At 32.3% G+C, this 18,865-nt stretch overlaps 2 protein-coding genes across 2 annotated transcripts; one reads left to right on the forward strand and one right to left on the reverse strand.

Annotated features, from left to right (window-relative positions):
- The first annotated feature begins 5,408 nt into the window (after window positions 1–5,408).
- LOC114752798 (21 kDa protein-like) lies at window positions 5,409–6,044 on the forward strand. The gene has a single exon (XM_028941501.1). It carries the CDS (start codon window positions 5,409–5,411, stop codon window positions 6,042–6,044), a length of 636 nt encoding a protein of 211 aa, XP_028797334.1.
- A 9,838-nt stretch (window positions 6,045–15,882) lies between these two features.
- LOC114752801 (21 kDa protein-like) lies at window positions 15,883–16,736 on the reverse strand. The gene has a single exon (XM_028941504.1). It carries the CDS (start codon window positions 16,724–16,726, stop codon window positions 16,163–16,165), a length of 564 nt encoding a protein of 187 aa, XP_028797337.1. The 5' UTR covers window positions 16,727–16,736; the 3' UTR covers window positions 15,883–16,162.
- Window positions 16,737–18,865: the final 2,129 nt, after the last annotated feature.

Genomic DNA, 18,865 nt, shown 5'->3' on the forward strand with positions numbered 1-18,865 from the left:
CACATTCATCGATGATCATACACGGGTTACATGGGTTTATCTTATGAAAGAGAAATCCGAAGCATTACAAATTTTCAAAAACTTTTACTCCTTTGTGAAAACCCAATTCCAGACTCCCATCAAAGTACTGAGGAGTGACAATGCCAAAGAGTATGTGAGTGGAGCCTTTAGGGAATTTCTTGAGCAACAGGGAATCCATCACCAAACCTCATGTGTCTATACCCCACAACAAAATGGCGTTGCCGAGCGGAAAAATAGGCACCTTTTGGAAGTAACCCGAGCCATTATGATGGAAAGAAATGTTCTGAGCCTGTTTTGGGGAGATGCAGTGCTCACTGCGGCCTATCTTATTAACCGAATGGCCTCCAAAGTTCTCAACTTCCAAACCCCTATTCAAAAACTCCTTGAAACCTACCCCGCCTCACCTATCATCAATACCATTCCACAAAAGGTCTTTGGGTGTGTTGTCTTTGTCCATAAACATGATGGGGAAAAACTAGGTGCTAGAGCCGAAAAATGTCTTTTTCTTGGGTATTCCTCAACCCACAAAGGCTATAAGTGTTACTGTCCCTCTACCAGAAAACTCATCATCTCCAAAGACACGGTTTTCTATGAAGATGATGCATACTATCCCAAATTACCCATTCAGGGGGAGAATTGTGGAGTAGAATGGCTAATTACCCCTGAACCTGAGACCAACGCACCTCCTAATCCTCCAGAACTCTATACACCGCACGAAGAAATCCATGAACCTGAACCGGAAACCCCTAAGCCTACACCTCAACCAGAACAGTCCAAAACCCCCACAAACAATACTCACACAATGGAAACGAATGCTGAAATTGATGCAGGGGTGACAGAGCACTCAAGATCTCAATCAAGTGAACAAGACAATAGTAGTAGGGTTCCTTCCATTCCAAGGCAGCAACATGATTCCAATCCGGAGTTGGATCCTGAAGAACTAGGATGGCCTATTGCACTTAGAAAGGGGGTAAGGTCTTGTACTCAGCATCCTATACAACGATTTGTCTCTTATGGCAATCTATCTGCTAGAATGCAAACCTTTGTGGTGAATAGCTCACAGGTGAAAATTCCAGAAACATTTCAGCAGGCCATGAAAGATCCTAACTGGAAACATGCAGCATATGAAGAGTTGAAAGCCCTGAAGGAGAATAACACGTGGGATATAACCACACTTCCTAAGGACAAGAAAGCAGTGGGTTGCAGGTGGATCTTCACACCAAAATTCAACCCTGACGGAAGCATCAACAAGTACAAAGGGAGATTAGTTGCAAAAGGGTACACTCAAACTTATGGGATTGATTATCAAGAAACGTTTGCTCCCGTGGCAAAGTTCAATACCATCCAAGTACTCTTATCCCTAGCTGCTAATCTTGACTGGTCCCTACATCAACTGGATGTAAAGAATGCTTTCCTAAATGGAGACTTAGAGGAGGAAGTATACATGGAAGTTCCAGATGGAGTAATAGCTCCACCTAATTCAGTTTGCAAACTGAAGAAGTCATTATATGGCCTGAAACAGTCTCCACGGGCATGGTTTGATAGGTTTGCCAAAGCAATCAAAAGGTTTGGTTACAACCAAGGACAAGCTGATCACACTCTTTTTGTCAAACACAATGATGGAAAGGTAACGATCCTAATTGTGTATGTGGATGATATAGTCATAACTGGTGATGACGAAGCTTCGATCTCTCAACTCAAGAAAGCCCTGGCTAGGGAATTCCAAGTGAAGGACCTAGGTCAAATGAGGTACTTTCTCGGAATGGAGGTTGCTAGATCCAAAAAGGGTATAAGTGTGTCACAACAGAAATACACACTTGATTTACTCCATGAAACAGGGATACTTGGGGCTAAACCGAATGGAACACCTATGGAAGAGTCATGCAATCTGGAGGTTAAACCAGAAGGGGTACTAGTTAACTCAGAAAGATACAGAAAACTTGTGGGTAAACTGATCTACTTGACCCATACACGACTTGACATTAGTTATGCAGTTGGGGTGGTAAGCCAATTCATGCACCAACCTCAGAAGAACATATGGAGGCTGTGTACAGAATCCTTTCCTACCTCAAACTCAATCCTGGAAGGGGAATATTCTTTAAAAGGGGGAATACAAGAAACATAGAAGTTTATACTGATGCAGACCATGGGAGAGCTATAGATAACAGGAGATCTGTCACAGGTTACTGCACCTATGTTTGGGGAAACCTTGTGACTTGGCGAAGCAAGAAACAGACCGTAGTCTCGAGAAGCAGTGCTGAAGCTGAACTAAGAGCTGTAGCTCTAGGGGTGTGTGAAGGAATGTGGGTGATCAGACTCCTGAAGGAATTGAGAATTCCCTATGAAGGGCCAATAAACCTCTGGTGTGACAACCAAGCTAGTATTGAGATGACAAAGAATCCAGTGTATCATGACCGAACAAAACATGTCGATATTGATCGGCACTTTATCAAAGAAAAGGTAGAAGGTGGTATCATCAGCTTAAGCTATGTGCGTTCGATTGATCAGATTGCTGACATCATGACCAAACCTTTAGCCGGAGTCAAGTTTGAAGGGCTTCGAAGCAAGCTGGGGATGGTTGACATCTACTCTCCAGCTTGAGGGGGAGTGCTAGAAAGCCCATGATACCCGCCTATCATTATGCATGAGAATAATATCCCTGATTGTATGCTGTCATTAATTGTAGTTATTGCTGAATGATTCTAACCGGATTATTATCACCGTCCAGACCCTATATATTGTAATCATCTCATATTGAATAATACAATGGAGTGAAATATTCAGAATTTGACAGTTTTTATTACAATATGATACAAAATCCAAATCCCACAGTATATTTGATGATGGCATTTTCATTTATACTCTCATTAGCTGCATTATCATGTCAAGAATGAATAGAGCAACAATCATTAAAGTGCATCTAATGATAGGAAGACAATGGAGGAGGCAGGAAGAGCTAACAAAACCACATGCATAATTACAAGTTTGTCGCCAAATGCACAAAGCAACAAACCATTGAAGCAAGCTAGGTCAATGATGAATAGAACTACAACCATCTCCTCCTGGCACTGAAATGGAAAGAGCATAGAAACAACTTACCTTCCAACCTTCACCGATAGATTGGAGTTTGGGCAAAACCTACTGTAATCGATGGATGGTTAGGAGGATGCAAGGGAGAGCAAAAGTTCGCGCTCAATTGTTTCTTACTAATATTCCATCTTTCTAATTTATTAAAAGGTATTTTGATCTTTTTTTCTTATTAAATTTATTTGTACTAAAGGACCTCAGCTTCTAAAAAATTCGCAAGGACCAATTCCCAAATAAATTTCCAAATGGGTATTTTTCACTGATTTTCCCAATTAAAAATTACTTTATAAAATTAAAGAAGCAAATGCAGCATTGCATAAAGTTAAATGACTAAAAGTGTAATTTTGTCTTTTTCAATATTCCCTCTAGTCTTACGTATAAATAGCAACTAACCAAATCGCATAGATTAAAATTAGTTAAAACTATAAATGTATAAGAAATATAAATTTTTTCAAATATATCATTATTTATTTGCATGGTGAGTAGGAAAAAGAATGAGGGAGAAAAAGATATTAGAAAAACGTGTAATTGATCAAAGTAAAAATAGAGAAAGTGCATCAAATTTTTTAGACAAATAAAAATTATTACTTATATATAGAACTAGTCCTATATAGAGAATTGTTGCTTAACCATAGGATTGGAGTGGGTATTAAGAATTTGAACTTCATGAGTTAAAAGAAACTAACAGATACACGTCAGAGAGCTACTTTTAATTAAGTCATAATATTTAAAGCACAAGAGTATACTTTTAGTCATTTAACTATATATATAATTTTGTTTTAATTTCTTAATTTTATAAAGTGTGTTTTTCAATCTTTTAATTCTAGCATTGTTAGCAAAAACAATACTAATATTGAAATTTTAAATTTTAGCAGTGACATATTAAATATATTTTTTAAAATAATATGATTGTTAAAAAAATTTATATCAATTGTATTAAAATTAAAAGTTTGAAATATTTTTTAAAATTAAAAAACTAAAATAAAACCTTGTATAAAATAAAAAGAATAAAAGTGTATTTTTGCAACATCATATCCAACCTCAATAATTAATCACCCCTCTTAGATTTTCTGTTTTTTTTTAAAAGGAAATTAGGTCTAGAGACTTACCAGAACTAAGGTGTGGTTCCAAGATAAAAAAACATTTATAGAGCTATTTATAAATCACCCATCACAAGACCTTTATATTAATAGTAGGATTTAAATTCATGATATTATGCATTATTATATGAGTAACCTCCTTACTAATCCTTACTAATTGGGCTAACATTTATTGGTCTCTGACATTATCTCTCTCCATGCGCAAAATGAAAAAGAGGCCACTTGCCGCCTTCAAACATGACAGATCAGAAATAAAAGATTTCAATTACAAATCACTACCAATTTCGAGGTTCACGCTGGCTGTACGTAGAATTGAAGCATCATAATCAGCAAATTCCAATATAATTATATGGAACTTGCGAATTAAGTTAATATTTTGGGGGATTGATCTTCAAAGGGCCAGTGATATAATGTAGCTTATTAGTACATCTTTAATATTAAATTTGTCAATTAAAATTAAAGTATAGTAATTGTACGAATCTCTAATAAAATTTTGAAGATGTATAATTTAATTAAGGAATCAAACTGCTTCTTACGTACTTATAGATTATAATATAATAACCATAATTCGGTTGTGTTATCATACAAGTCATGCCCTAATTAATTATAGAAATATGAGAAACTTTTATTCAGGTTGGCGTTTTTTTGCTCAGAAATAAAAGTTAGAGTTTTGTTATTCAAAAGAAATATTTTAAATTAACCAAAAAAGGAACATTTTAAAAGAAGTCAACGGTGTTTTCTGACCTAAAACAAGACAGTTATATTTGCAATCATAAAAAAATTAATAAACTAGTATTAATTATTAGGTCAATCATCAATAAGTACGAAAGTGTCCTTGATATTATTTATGTCGATAAAGAGGATAATATATATATATATATATATATATGAATAAAAAATAAAGCGATAGCGACAATAATAAAACATATTCAAACTAAAAGATTCAATTATAATTTTTTTAAACTATTAGAATTAAATTAAAATTAAAATTGCAACATAATAAGGATTAAAACATAATTAATTCCCTTTTCGGCCCCAAGAAAATATAATTCCCCTTTTATTTTCCCAATCTATTCCCCCCCCCCTTCCTAATTCAATTGCTTTAAATCTCAAACTCCCATGTGCACAATTTGCCTATATAAAGGGCCACTCATCGAACAAACCAAAGCAAAAATATAATATAGAAACAAACAAGCAATCATGGCTTCATATCGCAGCACTTTCTTCTCAATTCTTCTTTCCTTTTCATTAGTCATGTCAACCTTACACACAGCCATTGCTGCTTCATCATCTTCTTCTTCGTCTTCCTCCATCTCCACCAAAACCCTAAATACCTACAAGATTTTCATTAAAGGGTATTGTAGTTCCACCACATACCCTAAAAATTGCTACAAGTTTCTCTCTCCTTATGCCTCTGTGATCAAAACAAGCCCTCTTATTCTCACCAGAGCCTCCATTTATATTGCTCTGAAAGAAACCAGCAAGTCATCTTATGCCCTCAAATCGCTCTCCAAAGTCAAGGATCTCACTCACAACGAAACCCTAGTTATGAAGGACTGTCTCGAGAACGTTTATAGCTCCCTCTACAGAGTCAAGCAATCCGCCATGTCCGTCAAGGGCTTGAACGGCGGTGACAAATCTGGCGACGAGGCGTTCGAGTGGAGTAACATAAAGACGTGGATGAGCGCCGCCATTACGGGTTATACGACCTGCACCGACGGGTTCGGAGAGAAGATCGTGAGAGCTTCCCTGCAGAAGACGATCTCAAGCAGAGTCACAAAAGCTAAAGACTTGGTTAGCAATGCTCTCTCAGTCGTGAACAAGTTCACTTACTAATGAATTTGAATCCTCTTATTGTGATACAGTTTATTGAAAAAACTGTAAAGCTATAGGGAAAGTTTACTTGTGATCTGTATTGTTTTGATTAAGTTTTATTTTGGTCTTTATAAATTAAAAATAATGTGTAGTTATGTCCTTGTATGTAGTTTTTCTTCATGTTAAAACTCTGTGACGTAACTAATTACTATGTTTTTTTACCTAAAAGATACTGTTATATTATAGGGACTAATTAAAAAGCATTGAATATACAAGGGAAATGGTAAAAAAATTGAATGAATTTATAAAAATAAAAAATTATAATTTTCCTAAAGTTATTTTCTGTCCGCATGGTTAGGTTTGAAATGATTAAATCTGAGCAATAGGTTTGAAATGATTTCCTAAGTTATTTAAATTCCTTCAATATTAATTTGGATGGATAACCGCAACACACAAACACACACAGGAGCATGTGCTTTTGCTGCTATATACACGCAGATAATTAAGGTTCCTGTATGAATCTTATATAAGCCAATTCATAATGGAATTGGAGATCCCAAAAGTTCAATATATATATATATATATATATATTGTCATATTGAATATGAAAGTGCTCAACTTCTAATTTATATATTAAAGTTGTAGCGTAGTGGAAAGGCGAGTGCAAATTTGGTAGATGAGCACTATAATTGTCAAGTATATTAAATAGGACCATGTTGAAACCAGTAGCATGATAAGGTGGACCATGGTTGCAACTTTATTACAAACTAATCATGTTGAGAGATTATTTTTAATTGATGAGTCCCATAATATATACATAGAAAGAGAATGATCAAATAGTTATATAGTAAAATAATGAACATAATGTTCGCAGAGATGAACACCAAATCCAATCACCCATCTCTCCTAGAGTTTGGTGAAGCACATTTTGTGGTATAGAGAGGATCCGGTTTTTTTGGCATGTTAAACACAATACGCTCTTTGATTTCATACACTCCCTCCCTTTCACAATTTAAATCGCTTCTAGAAGAAGTGAAGAATAGTCTGATCCAAAATATAAATCACTTACAGAGTAAATAATACTTATTTAGCAATTTTATCTCTATAATTAATGTTTAGATGTAATTTTTTATATTTTTTTTCTTTACAATCTCATTTAATATGAGTAAAATTAAAAAAAAATTAATTTGAAACAAATTTAACTAGTTAATTGTCATTTTTTGATTTTGATTAATTAGTTAAAGTAACTTATATTATAGACGGGAGGGAATACAAGGAAAAAAAAACTGTCTTTTGATTCTTAAGAAAATTATTAAAAGTAGTTATTTTTTAATTATGCTATCAATTGATTTTTTTTTTGCCTGGTGAGCTTGTGGCTTCCATATGAGCGCATCATGATTGCCATTCTCTATGAATACAAACAAATATTAATGCACATGCGTGTGTATGATTTGATGCGACAGTTGATCAAAGCTGAAGGCAAAATATATTGGGAAAAAGACAGAAAAATGTTATTTTAACTTCATAATGACCAGAACATCCGTTAAATTTGCAAAATGCCATTTTGGTCACATAAGACCAAATTGGCATTATTATATCAAATGAAAAGACCAAATTGCCCTTCCTTTTAAATAATGTTTTAAAAGTATCACAGCCCACTGGCCAACCAATTGCCGGAGCTCTGACGACTGGCAAACAATTAGTCACCGGAGCTCCGTCAGTCAGAAAATTTCTTTTTGAAAATGTTTACAACTTCAGTATAACGGTTAACAACTTTTGTGACGCTATTAACAACTTCAGTATAACATTTAACAACAGGTTTTCTGAAAAATTCAACAAGTTCTGGTGGCCAGAAATAAATTTTTTGGAAATTTTTACAATTTCAGTATAACAGTTAACAGCTTTTGTAACGCTATTAACAACTTCAGTATAGCGATTAACAATAGGTTTTTGGGAAAATTCAATAATTGGATGCCGAAGCTCCGATGGTCGGAAACAATTTTCTTGAAAATTTTTACAACTTCAGTATAACGGTTAACAACTTTTGTAACACTATTAACAACTTTAGTATAGCAGTTAATAACAGGTTTTCTGGGAAATTCAACAAGTTTCGGTATCCAGAAATAATTTTTTTGAAAATTTTTACAATTTCAGTATAATGGTTAACAACTTTTATAACGTTATTAATAACTTCAGTATACTGATTAACAACAAGTTTTTCGAGAAATTCAGCAATTGGTTGTCGGAGCTTCGGCATTTTTTTAAAATTTTTTACAATTTCAGTATAATCGTTAACAACTTTTGTAATGCATTAACAACTTTAATATAGCGGTTAACAACAGGTTTTTGGAGAAATTCAACAATTGGTCGTCGGAGCTCTGACAGTCAGAAACAATTTTTTTGAAAATTTTTACAATTTCAGTATAATGATTAACAACTTTTATAATGCTATTAACAATTTCAGTATAGCAGTTAACAATAGGTTTTTGGAAAAATTCAACAATTGGTCACCAGAGCTCCGGCGACTGGAAACAATTTTTTTAAAATTTTTTTTATAATTTTAGTATAACGGTTAACAATTTTTATAATGTTATTAACAATTTCAGTATAACAATTAACAATAAGTTTTTAAAAAAATTCAAAAAGTAATATTTTTACAACTTCAATAATATTGTTAACAAGTTCTGTAACTCTATCAACAACTTTAGTATAGCATTTAACAACAGGTTTTCTTAAAAATTCGAAAAAAATGGCATTTTTATAACTTTAACAACTACTTTTTTTGAAAATTTTTACAATTTCAGTATAATGGTTAACAACTTTTGTATATCTATTAATAACTTTGATATAACAGTTAACAACAAGTTTTTGAGTTTATTAACGGCATTACTGAAGTTGTAAAAATGTTATTTTTTGAATATTCCGAAAAACCTGTTGTTAATCGCTATACTGAAGTTGTAAAAATTTTTAAAAAAATTATTTCTAGACATCGGAGCTTGTTGAATTTCCCAAAAACCTGTTGTTAACTGCTATACCAAAGTTGTTAATAGCGTTACAAAAGTTGTTAACCGTTATAGTGAAGTTGTAAAAATTTTCAAGAAAATTGTTTCCGACCACCGGAACTCCGCACGTCCAATTATTGAATTTTTCCAAAAACCTGTTGTTAACCGCTATACTGAAGTTGTTAATACGTTACAAAAGTTGTTAACCGTTATACTGAAGTTGTAAAAATTTTCAAAAAAATTATTTCCGAACATCGAAGCTTGTTGAATTTTCCAAAAAACCTGTTGTTAACTGCTATACCAAAGTTGTTAATAGCGTTACAAAATTTGTTAACCGTTATAGTGAAGTTGTAAAAATTTTCAAGAAAATTGTTTCCAACCACCGGAACTCCACCGTCCAATTATTGAATTTCCCCAAAAACCTGTTGTTAACCGTTATACTGAAGTTGTTAATAGCATTACAAAAGTTGTTAACTTTTATATTGAAGTTGTAAAATTTTTCAAAAAATTTATTTCCAGTCACTGGTGTTGAATTTTTCAGAAAACTTGTTGTTAACTGTTATACTGAAATTGTTAATAGCGTCACAAAAGTTGTTAACCGTTATACTGAAGTTGTAAAAATTTTCAAAAAAAAGTTTTCCTACCGACGGAGCTCCGGTGACCAATTGTCGACCGATCGCTGGCGCTCCGATGACTGCCGTTGCCGGAGCTCCGGTGACCGGCCAGCTAGTGGGGCTATGATACTTTAAAAACAATATTTAAAAGGAAGGGCAATTTGGTCTTTTCATTTGATATAATAATGCCAATTTGGTCTCATGTGACCAAAATGGCATTTTACAAATTTAGCGGATGTTCTGGTCATTATGAAGTTAAAATAGTATTTTTCTGTCTTTTTCCCAAATATATTTCAAGTTCATGAGAAAAGATGCGGGCAATTAATGCAGATATTATTAGGGAGAATTACAATGAAATCCCAAACAAAGAAAACAATTGAAACATAAGTCCCATAGGTTATCATTCTCACTATAAGACTTGTCATTATAGGCTGTTGAGGTTGTTATTGAGGCCTTTTGATAATTATTTTTCTTCCATGGACTTGATTGTAATTCTCCCTATTTATTATAGCAGCAGAATGGAACTTAACAGCAAAGCATATGATTATATAAGCACACTAAATTCTATTCACAGATCTTCATGTTTATGCGTTGTTATCACTTTATCCAACCCTCCATCAGTCAATTTATTTGACACTGGTATGATCTTATTTATAAGAAATTTTTAATATGTTTTATTGAAACTAAGAGAAATTTTAAATCTAAGTGACTTTGTTTTAAAAGTTAATGAATAATTTTTAACTTTATTTATATTTAGTATATATAGTACTCTATTTGATTCTCATTATAAGAGTCCTTTTAAAATAAGTTTTTGATACCTTTACTAGTTTCAATGAGCATTAAATATTATGTGTGTGTGTCTATATTTAATGATACTCCATCCGATTTAAAATATAAGATAAATTATATGCAGTTACGTTTTTTAAAAAATTAGTTAAAATTAGTTTAAAATAATAAATATATGAGGCATGTATTTTTTCCAAATATGTCATTATTAATGAAAAAAATAACGTAAAAAGATGCAACAAATGAATTAAAGAGAAAAGAGAATATATTGAGGGTAAAATTTAAAAAAAAAACTCATTAAATGTTTAAAAAAAGTGAATATTATCTTATAACAAAATCAAGTCCCTCCAACAAAGTTGATCTTATATTTTGAACTGGAAGGAGTAGTAGTTAAAGAATAAAAATTAATATGATGATAGAAATTAGTGTAGTTAATAAAAATAATATTAAAAATTACTTGAATTTGATGACAATTTAATAATTTTAACTGTTATAAATTAGTTTGTGGGTTCTTATAATAACAATAAAAAAGAGTACATCACAAAAAAATAACAATTTACAAAGCAATAAATTAAGAATAAAATTATATATTTATATAACAAATTCAATGAAGCGACTTATAACAAAAACAAATTCTCTTTCTACTTCGTATTCTGAGGAATATTGTTATACGTAGATCTGTAACCCTATGATTAGTAGATATGAGAGAAATGGAGGAAAAAGAAAGAGAGAAAGAATTTTAATGAACTTGATTTAAAAATTAGAGAAGTGGGTTTTGAAATTTTAATAAAAAGAATATATAAAATAAAATAATAATAAGCTTACTTTTTCAACTTTTTAAAATGAGCTCACTAAATTTTCTCTCTCCTTCCCTCCTCTTCATTTTCCTCATACTAAACAGATGTTAAAAGAAAAGTTTTTATTTGTATATGGTTCCCAAATCTCCATCTAAACACCCCCAAACAAATATACTTCTCTTATACACAATTATTTGACTAATTAGAATTTTCAATTAATTTATCATTTAAGGGAAACAATATCATTTTTTTCATATCAATATTGGGTAGATGCCTCCTTAAGCTCATGACGAGAAATCGAAACCCTCCCTTATAAGTGAAAGGGTATAGTTCCTAGTGGTGAATCCATGGAGGATGGGTGAGAAGCTATACTATTTGATAGTACAATACCACCTCGGGTCCGTAATGTTTTTTTTTTTTTTTTTTGGGGTAGGGCCATAAGGTATCTCATACTCGTATAATACAAGTTAGCTCAATCAACAAATCAATTGAATTTAATTTAATTAACTTCAGAATTTTATAACGAAAACTTTTCCTATGGAGGATTCATTGACTTCAAACGATGTAGCATCAGAGTTGTTTTTCTTATCCAATGTAGAATTGGAGTTTGATTATCTAAGAGGGGGTTCCTTTAAGTAAGGTTTTGACTTTTGAGTTCCATTCTTGTTTTAATAATTTTTCTTTTGGAGATAAAAAGTTTAGGTGAGTATGGTTTTGGGAGCTCCATATTTAAAGAGCGTTTACAGAAATACTTACAGATCGCCTATCAATAACGTCTTCACATCAACAATGAGATTTAAACTTACGATCTTGTGAGTTATGAGCTGATTCTTTACCAATTGAGCTAACTCTTTTTGGTCTTGTTTTTATAATTTTATTCAGCCTACTTTACTTGATCCGAATTAGAGGGATTCCAACGAAGTTTTGGGAAGTTTGTTATAACACACATATATATTAGGCTTTCCATTGCGTTCAGCAAATTCTTGGCCTTGCCTGTCATTAGGAATTAATGTATCTTTTTATGGGTTGCTTTTGGTTTGACAAAGATGTACCTATGTTTCGCACCTGACAATACCTCTAACAAGCTTTCAATATGAGGATATATGTGTATAATAAAAAAACATATAATTGATTTCGAACGTGCATGTTTTTTCTGGCATGGAATAAGATTTCTTCACCCAGAAATCAACCAATATTTTTTTTTTAATTTTGTGAGGATTCGTGATTAATAAATCTTCCCCATGAAGAAATGAAGCATTCTTCATTTATATATGAGGGGCGAAAAACAAAGAAACATTTTCTGAACAAGAATTGATAGATATAGTGTAACATCATTTCTATACAAAGCAGGTGGATTTGGTGCAGTGGGGACGGCCTATACAAATTTAGGGGTCACTTTGTTATTTTACCCACCTTTTCCACTTCCCCGTTTGGACCTAAATCGATGGTGTGATCAGTGATGAACATGGTTTGCGACCGTGTCAAGGTGCTCCACTTTCTAATATTTGCAGAAATAAAATTAATTACTCTCCGGTCTTTGGAAAATTGGCTGGTCAACTAATTGGATAGGAATTTAGATTATTGTCTGGCTCAAAATTCCCCCAGAATCAACCAAAAAGAGGAACTGGTCATAGATCGGCTAAATTGGTTAGAAACTGGCCCAACCCATAAAAACGGATTCGTTCTGATCCAAACACTGGAGTAAGTAAATGGAAAAAAATAATAAATACAAACTTTGGGCCCAGAGTTGCCATTTCACCGAAATAACATATTTGCCACGTCTGATGTTTGGAAAGCGTCCCCCCGCCGTGCTACGAGTTTTTAAGGTTAACGTTGGAAAAAGTGATTTTTATTGTAATTGACTTTTGTAAATTAAAGTTTGGGCGAAAGTTAATTAGTACTTCTTAAATATGAAACTGATTTTGTAATATAATTTGCACTACAAAATCAGTCTTATATTTAAAATCAGAATAGTATAATATAATTTATTTCTAGATAAATTTTTATTTAAAAAAAGGAAAAAAAGTCAGTTTGGCATAAAATTATTTGAATGATGTATTGAAAAATCAATTCTAGGAAGTTTAAATTTAAAGAAAAGTTAAGAGATAATAGTAGCAAAACTTGACTTTTGATCTTGAAACTCATTTTTTTCAGAAGTTATCTCGAACATCATATGTTAGATCAAAGTCGCTTTTCACGATAGAACAGTCAGTTTTATATCACACGACATGATGCTGAACATGCTCCATTAGGGACATCGACTTGACGACAAAGGATGAGGACGGTGAAAGGATACGCCGATGACAAGAACATTGCTCACTAATTCTGATGGCAAAATAGAACAAAAAAACAGTTCCTCATTCACTTGTTCTGTATAATTTATAATTATATGAAAATGGGCCCAATTCAATCATTAAATGGCCCAATGTCCAATCCTCAGAGTTTAAACTTACATAGAAACCTAACAAGAAATCCAAAACTTCCAAATAATCCAATGCGACTAGTAAAAGGCCCATTTCACAAAACCACAAGACGAAATGTCATTTGAGTCTTCCGTAGTCGGGATGTAACATTGTGGTCTCCACGTAAATTATAGTGTCATACTCTTTTTGTTTTTAATATGAAACCTATTTTATAATGTAATTTGTGTTATAAAATAAGTTTACATTAAAAATTGGAGGAGTATATTTTATGGCTAATAGCTTCTAAGAAGTTATCTGGTTGTTTACTTGTCTCCTACAATTAATTCAATAAGATATTCATGGCTGATCACATTTTTCTAGGATTAATTCATGCACCTTAAAAATATTCAATGCAATTATACAAAGTTTCAAAAAACCACTGAAATAAAATAAGAGCAAAGTTGTTCATATAAAAGTATTTTTCTTCCTGAATGAAACGAAATAATATTAAAAAATTTTCTCCCTTCTATTAAAATCCCTCTCTCCTTTTTTAAACCAAACACATCTTAAATTCTCCTCTTCTGAGCGAAACACACCTTAAATTTAATTTGTTTTACTAAAACACCAAAATATAATGATTTGATATTGATTCCAAAACTTGATCCCTGGCAATATAATAATTTATAATCTTTAGATGGCGAAGGAACAATTTATGATATTTACAGGCAGCTTCAATTATTTAAGGACCTTAGGTCTGTTGCTGAAATTTAAAATATCTTAATCCAAAATTAAATTAATTTTTTTTTTGGTCTCAACATTTCGAATAAAGATATGCGCACGAGCCTCCGCCTTAATTATCGGGACTCTGAAAGTACCTTTTTAATTATCGGACATGTCTATGACCAATAATATAGATTCCCTAATCAGATCACTACATATCATCGTTATAAAATAACAATTAATTAAACCTAAAAATACACTAAAAAATTTGAGCAATGAATCTTTTTGTTTATAAATGTTACGGCTTGTTATATTATTATTAATTAATTAATATTTCTTTATATACTAATCCATCATCAGTCTCCATTAGAATTCCTTGAACATGGTCGAGACTTATCCTTGACCAATCTTCTAATTAAAAAACTTACACTTTATCGACAAATCAGTGTGCATTAACTTTTGAAATCTACACACACACACAAATAAAGAATAAATTACTCCTTTTAATCGTTCTAGATGTATAAGTTAAATAATTTATATATGTTAAAAAATAGTTAATTTTGTTATTTGAAAAAATGTGCACTACTTTTTCTAAATCAACATTTTAATTATTTGTATTGAAATTACCAAAATTTTAATTTCTTTAATATGTGCAATCGTTAGGCATAATTTAAAAAAATTATAAATTTAAAAGATAAAATAGATTAAAATTTTGTATTTAAGATCAAAATAAACATATCAACTAGCCCATTTAAGATAGGAGGGAATACCTTTAGTTTTACGGCATGTTAAGATAAATAATTAAACTAAGGCTGTTAAACTCATAAATTTAAACAAATAAATGATTTTTGTCTTTTAATTTTTTTTTTTTTTGGACGGTGTCTTCCTACACATTTTGTAAATCAAGTTTTGCCAGGTACATATTTAACTTGCTTAACTCATGAAAACAATAAACTTAGAGAATTAACATGTGAGTTTAATCAGTTTACCGCTAGTATGAGTTTAGGAATGAGTTTAAACAATTTTGTTAAGGTAGACATATAAAAATACTAAACTCCGACAGTAACTTCTCGAGCTTGACAAGAGTGGTTAAGTGGTTAAAACTTTGAACAAGTTCGTCTATATCTTCTCGAAGTACGTAGCATATATATCAACTTGCGCCTTGAACAAAGGAGGACCATAATCATCAAATTGCCTATTTCCTCAACATATCTACCCACTTCGGGGCCCACTAAAACAGTACACACGAGTGTTTGTAAAACATAATTTTCAATGAAAATAAACACAATAATATATAACAAAATTTATTTGAAAATTTATTATTCTATTTATTTTTCCACACACACACATGCATTTTCTTTGGATAAAAAAAAATCTCTTACATGACAAATAGATCTAAATGCATGTGTGTAATACTCATCTGATGAGCTGTCCATATAAGATTTGGAGTGTCCAGATCTTCCTATTTATTTTTTATTGAAATTTAATAATATTTTTTCCTCAAATGTAATATCAAATACAGCTATATATACAGCATATTTTTAAAGGAAAAATAAATAAATATCTCACAAAACTCTCAAGAAACGTCACACAACTGCAGATTTCTATGTATAATTTCTTCATGTCACACTAAAACACTCTCTCAATTACACTTCAACCAAACCAAGCTTATTAACATGGTCGATCGTCAAAAAGAAACAAAAACCAAAAGAAACTGACTACATACACACAGACCAGAACATAAAACCATATATATATATATATATATATTGAAAGATTCAGCTTCATCTTCATGAACTATATATGAATCTATGTCTCTCAGTAATTACCAGACGCATATTTGTTAATAAGAGACAAAGCATTACTAGTGACATGAGCAACATTAACCATTCTGGATCTGATAGAAGCTTTGATTCGGCCGTTCAAAGCTTTTCCGGCGAACCCATCGCTGCAAGTACTCTCATCGGTCAAGGCGGAGCTAACCCACGTCTCTACGTTGCTCATGTGCCATGAAAAGTCCTGGCTTTTCGGCTTACACAGCTTGAGCTCCTTCAGGGACCGGCCGAGCCGGTCGACGCTATTGGCCATCTCTTCGATGCAGTCTTGGAGGGCGGCGAGTTCCCGGGGTTTCAGGCCGGAGATGTATCGGAGCTTGGAGACGTAGGCGCGGGTCTCGGCGGTTTTGTTGAAAGAGAGGGAGAGGGCGGTTTGGACGAGCTGGTGAGGGTCCTGTTGGATGGTGGAGGCGTAGTCGGACAGAGATTTGAAGCACAGGGAAGGATATGTGGTGGTGCTGCAGGAGGATTTGATGAAGTTTGAAGGGGAGGAGGCGGCGGCCACGGCGAGGACACAGAGAAGAGAGAGAAGGGAGGGTTTGGCCATTGCGAGGTGATGAGGAAATGGAAAGAGTGTGAAGAAGATGAGAGATGGAAGGTTTAGTTTTATAGGGAGGGCTTTTGGCTTGGCATGCTCAGCAGCTTGCCCTATCAAACAAACGAAAAAAAAATAAAAAATTTGTTAGTGACAGTTAAGTGAATTTGATATTATTATAAAAAAATTACTATTTACTATTAAAATAAATTATAATGAGATCTGATTCATATATGTTTGCCATAATTGGAATCTTTGCCTGCCAAGACTTGCAGTGATTGCACTTAATTATAAACAAAAATTACCCTTAACCTGTTAAGAGATTCAACTAAAAAAATCTTCAAAAATATAATTGTTATTTTATGTTCAAAATTATATTTATTATATTTTTCGCTATATATATATACTCTTCCGATCCTAAATATAAAATTTTTTTTTATAATATAAATTACACTTTAAAACGATACAATATGAATCTTGTATTTAGAATAAGAATAATATATACATGCCAGAATCCCAAATCCCTAGCCGACATCAATATGGGGTCCACCAACAAGGGGTCTGCCCAAGAAATTCCAAGATTAAGGGCCGTGCCGCTGTGGGCAGAGCGGAAGCCAATTGGATATATTATAGAATATAGATAAATTAAAAATGGAAATATAATTCTTCTAATATAATTTTTTATTCATAAAACTTAAAGCATGACTTAAAAAAATCAAAATTTTTTAATCATGTTTCATACTCCTTCTGGTTTTATATATAAGTTTCAAATAACCAAATTACGTTTAATGAACTAGCAGTTAAAATTAAGTAAAAATAATAAATGGGTCAGAAATATTTTTTTTTTAAATTTGCCCTTATTTATTAAGAGAGTAAATGAAAGACAATAGTTGAAAAAAAGAATATATAGGAGTAATTTAATAAGAGAGATAGTATTACATTCAGTCAACTAAGGGCAAAATAGAAAAAAAAAGTACTAAATGTTCAAACAAACTAAAAAATGAAGCTTACATTTTAGATCAAACCTATTTTCAAAAGTGAAGCTTATATATAGGACCGAAGGGAGTATATGATAAGGCAGAAAGATGGTGTTTGTCCAATTAATGTGAAAATTTTAAAGCATGACTTAAAAAAAGAGAGAATTTCGATTAAGGACCGCAGATGTGAATTAATTTCAAACAGTCCCAAAAAAAATCTGAAATTTCAGTTAAGGATTCTGAAATTTCATTGAAGGACCTAGGGGGCAAACTGAAATTAATTGCTGAAGCCATTTTATTGAAATGTCCTACGAACTGTATCTGCTGAAAAGAAAGAAGAAAGAGGGAAAAAGAGGAGCTTGGTGCGTGAGGTAAACTGTTTTTCCCAAAATTTTCGTTCTATTGAGCATAGTTGGGTTATGATAGTTGAATAACGTAGAAATAAGTGTTTAAATGCATGAGTAAGTAAGTAGTGAGGGAGAAAAAATTTGGTATAGCTTTTAAATTTAGAGAGAGATTGTTATCTTCTTCTTTAGAGAGAGATGTTATCTTCTTCTTCTTTGAAGTTAATAAACATGAGGTGTTAGTGATTTTTGAAAAGTGGGTGAGAATGGGTGAACACTGATTGTAATACGTTGTTGAAGGAACTTAGGAAGGGAGAACTGAAAGGAAAATGGATGGATGTACCGGAATGGGTGATATGAAAACAAAATGTGCAGAAAAATGGTAACTTGCAGTTGTGAAAATATGTATTCCAATTGTAAATTTGCAGATTAGAGTTGTGCAAGAAAATGACAATTTAATGTTATGAAAACCGCTATTTCTATTGTAAACCCGCAAATTCCTGTTAACGTATACTGTCGATTATTAAAAGTTGATTTAAATTGATAGTTGAATAATGTACAGCAACAGATTATAAATGGCTACTAGTGGCAGGAAATAACTATTTTGCATCTTCCATATGGGAGTAGAATTTGTGAAGACCTTAGAAGGAAAATTGGTATATGAAAGGTGTATTATAAGTAGAAGACTGATCAGAAAAGGGATGATATATGAAGAACTACAAAGCATGGTAGCAAATGATGTTTGACTAGGCAATGATCAATATAAAATGAAGTATACAGATAGTTTGAATAGGAAAACATTTTTGGACCTTATTGATGATATTGAAGTA

This window comes from Neltuma alba, unplaced genomic scaffold (genome assembly GCF_004799145.2).
Source record: "Neltuma alba isolate B1F8T4 unplaced genomic scaffold, ASM479914v2 tig00007552_pilon, whole genome shotgun sequence".
Taxonomy (NCBI): Eukaryota; Viridiplantae; Streptophyta; class Magnoliopsida; order Fabales; family Fabaceae; genus Neltuma; species Neltuma alba.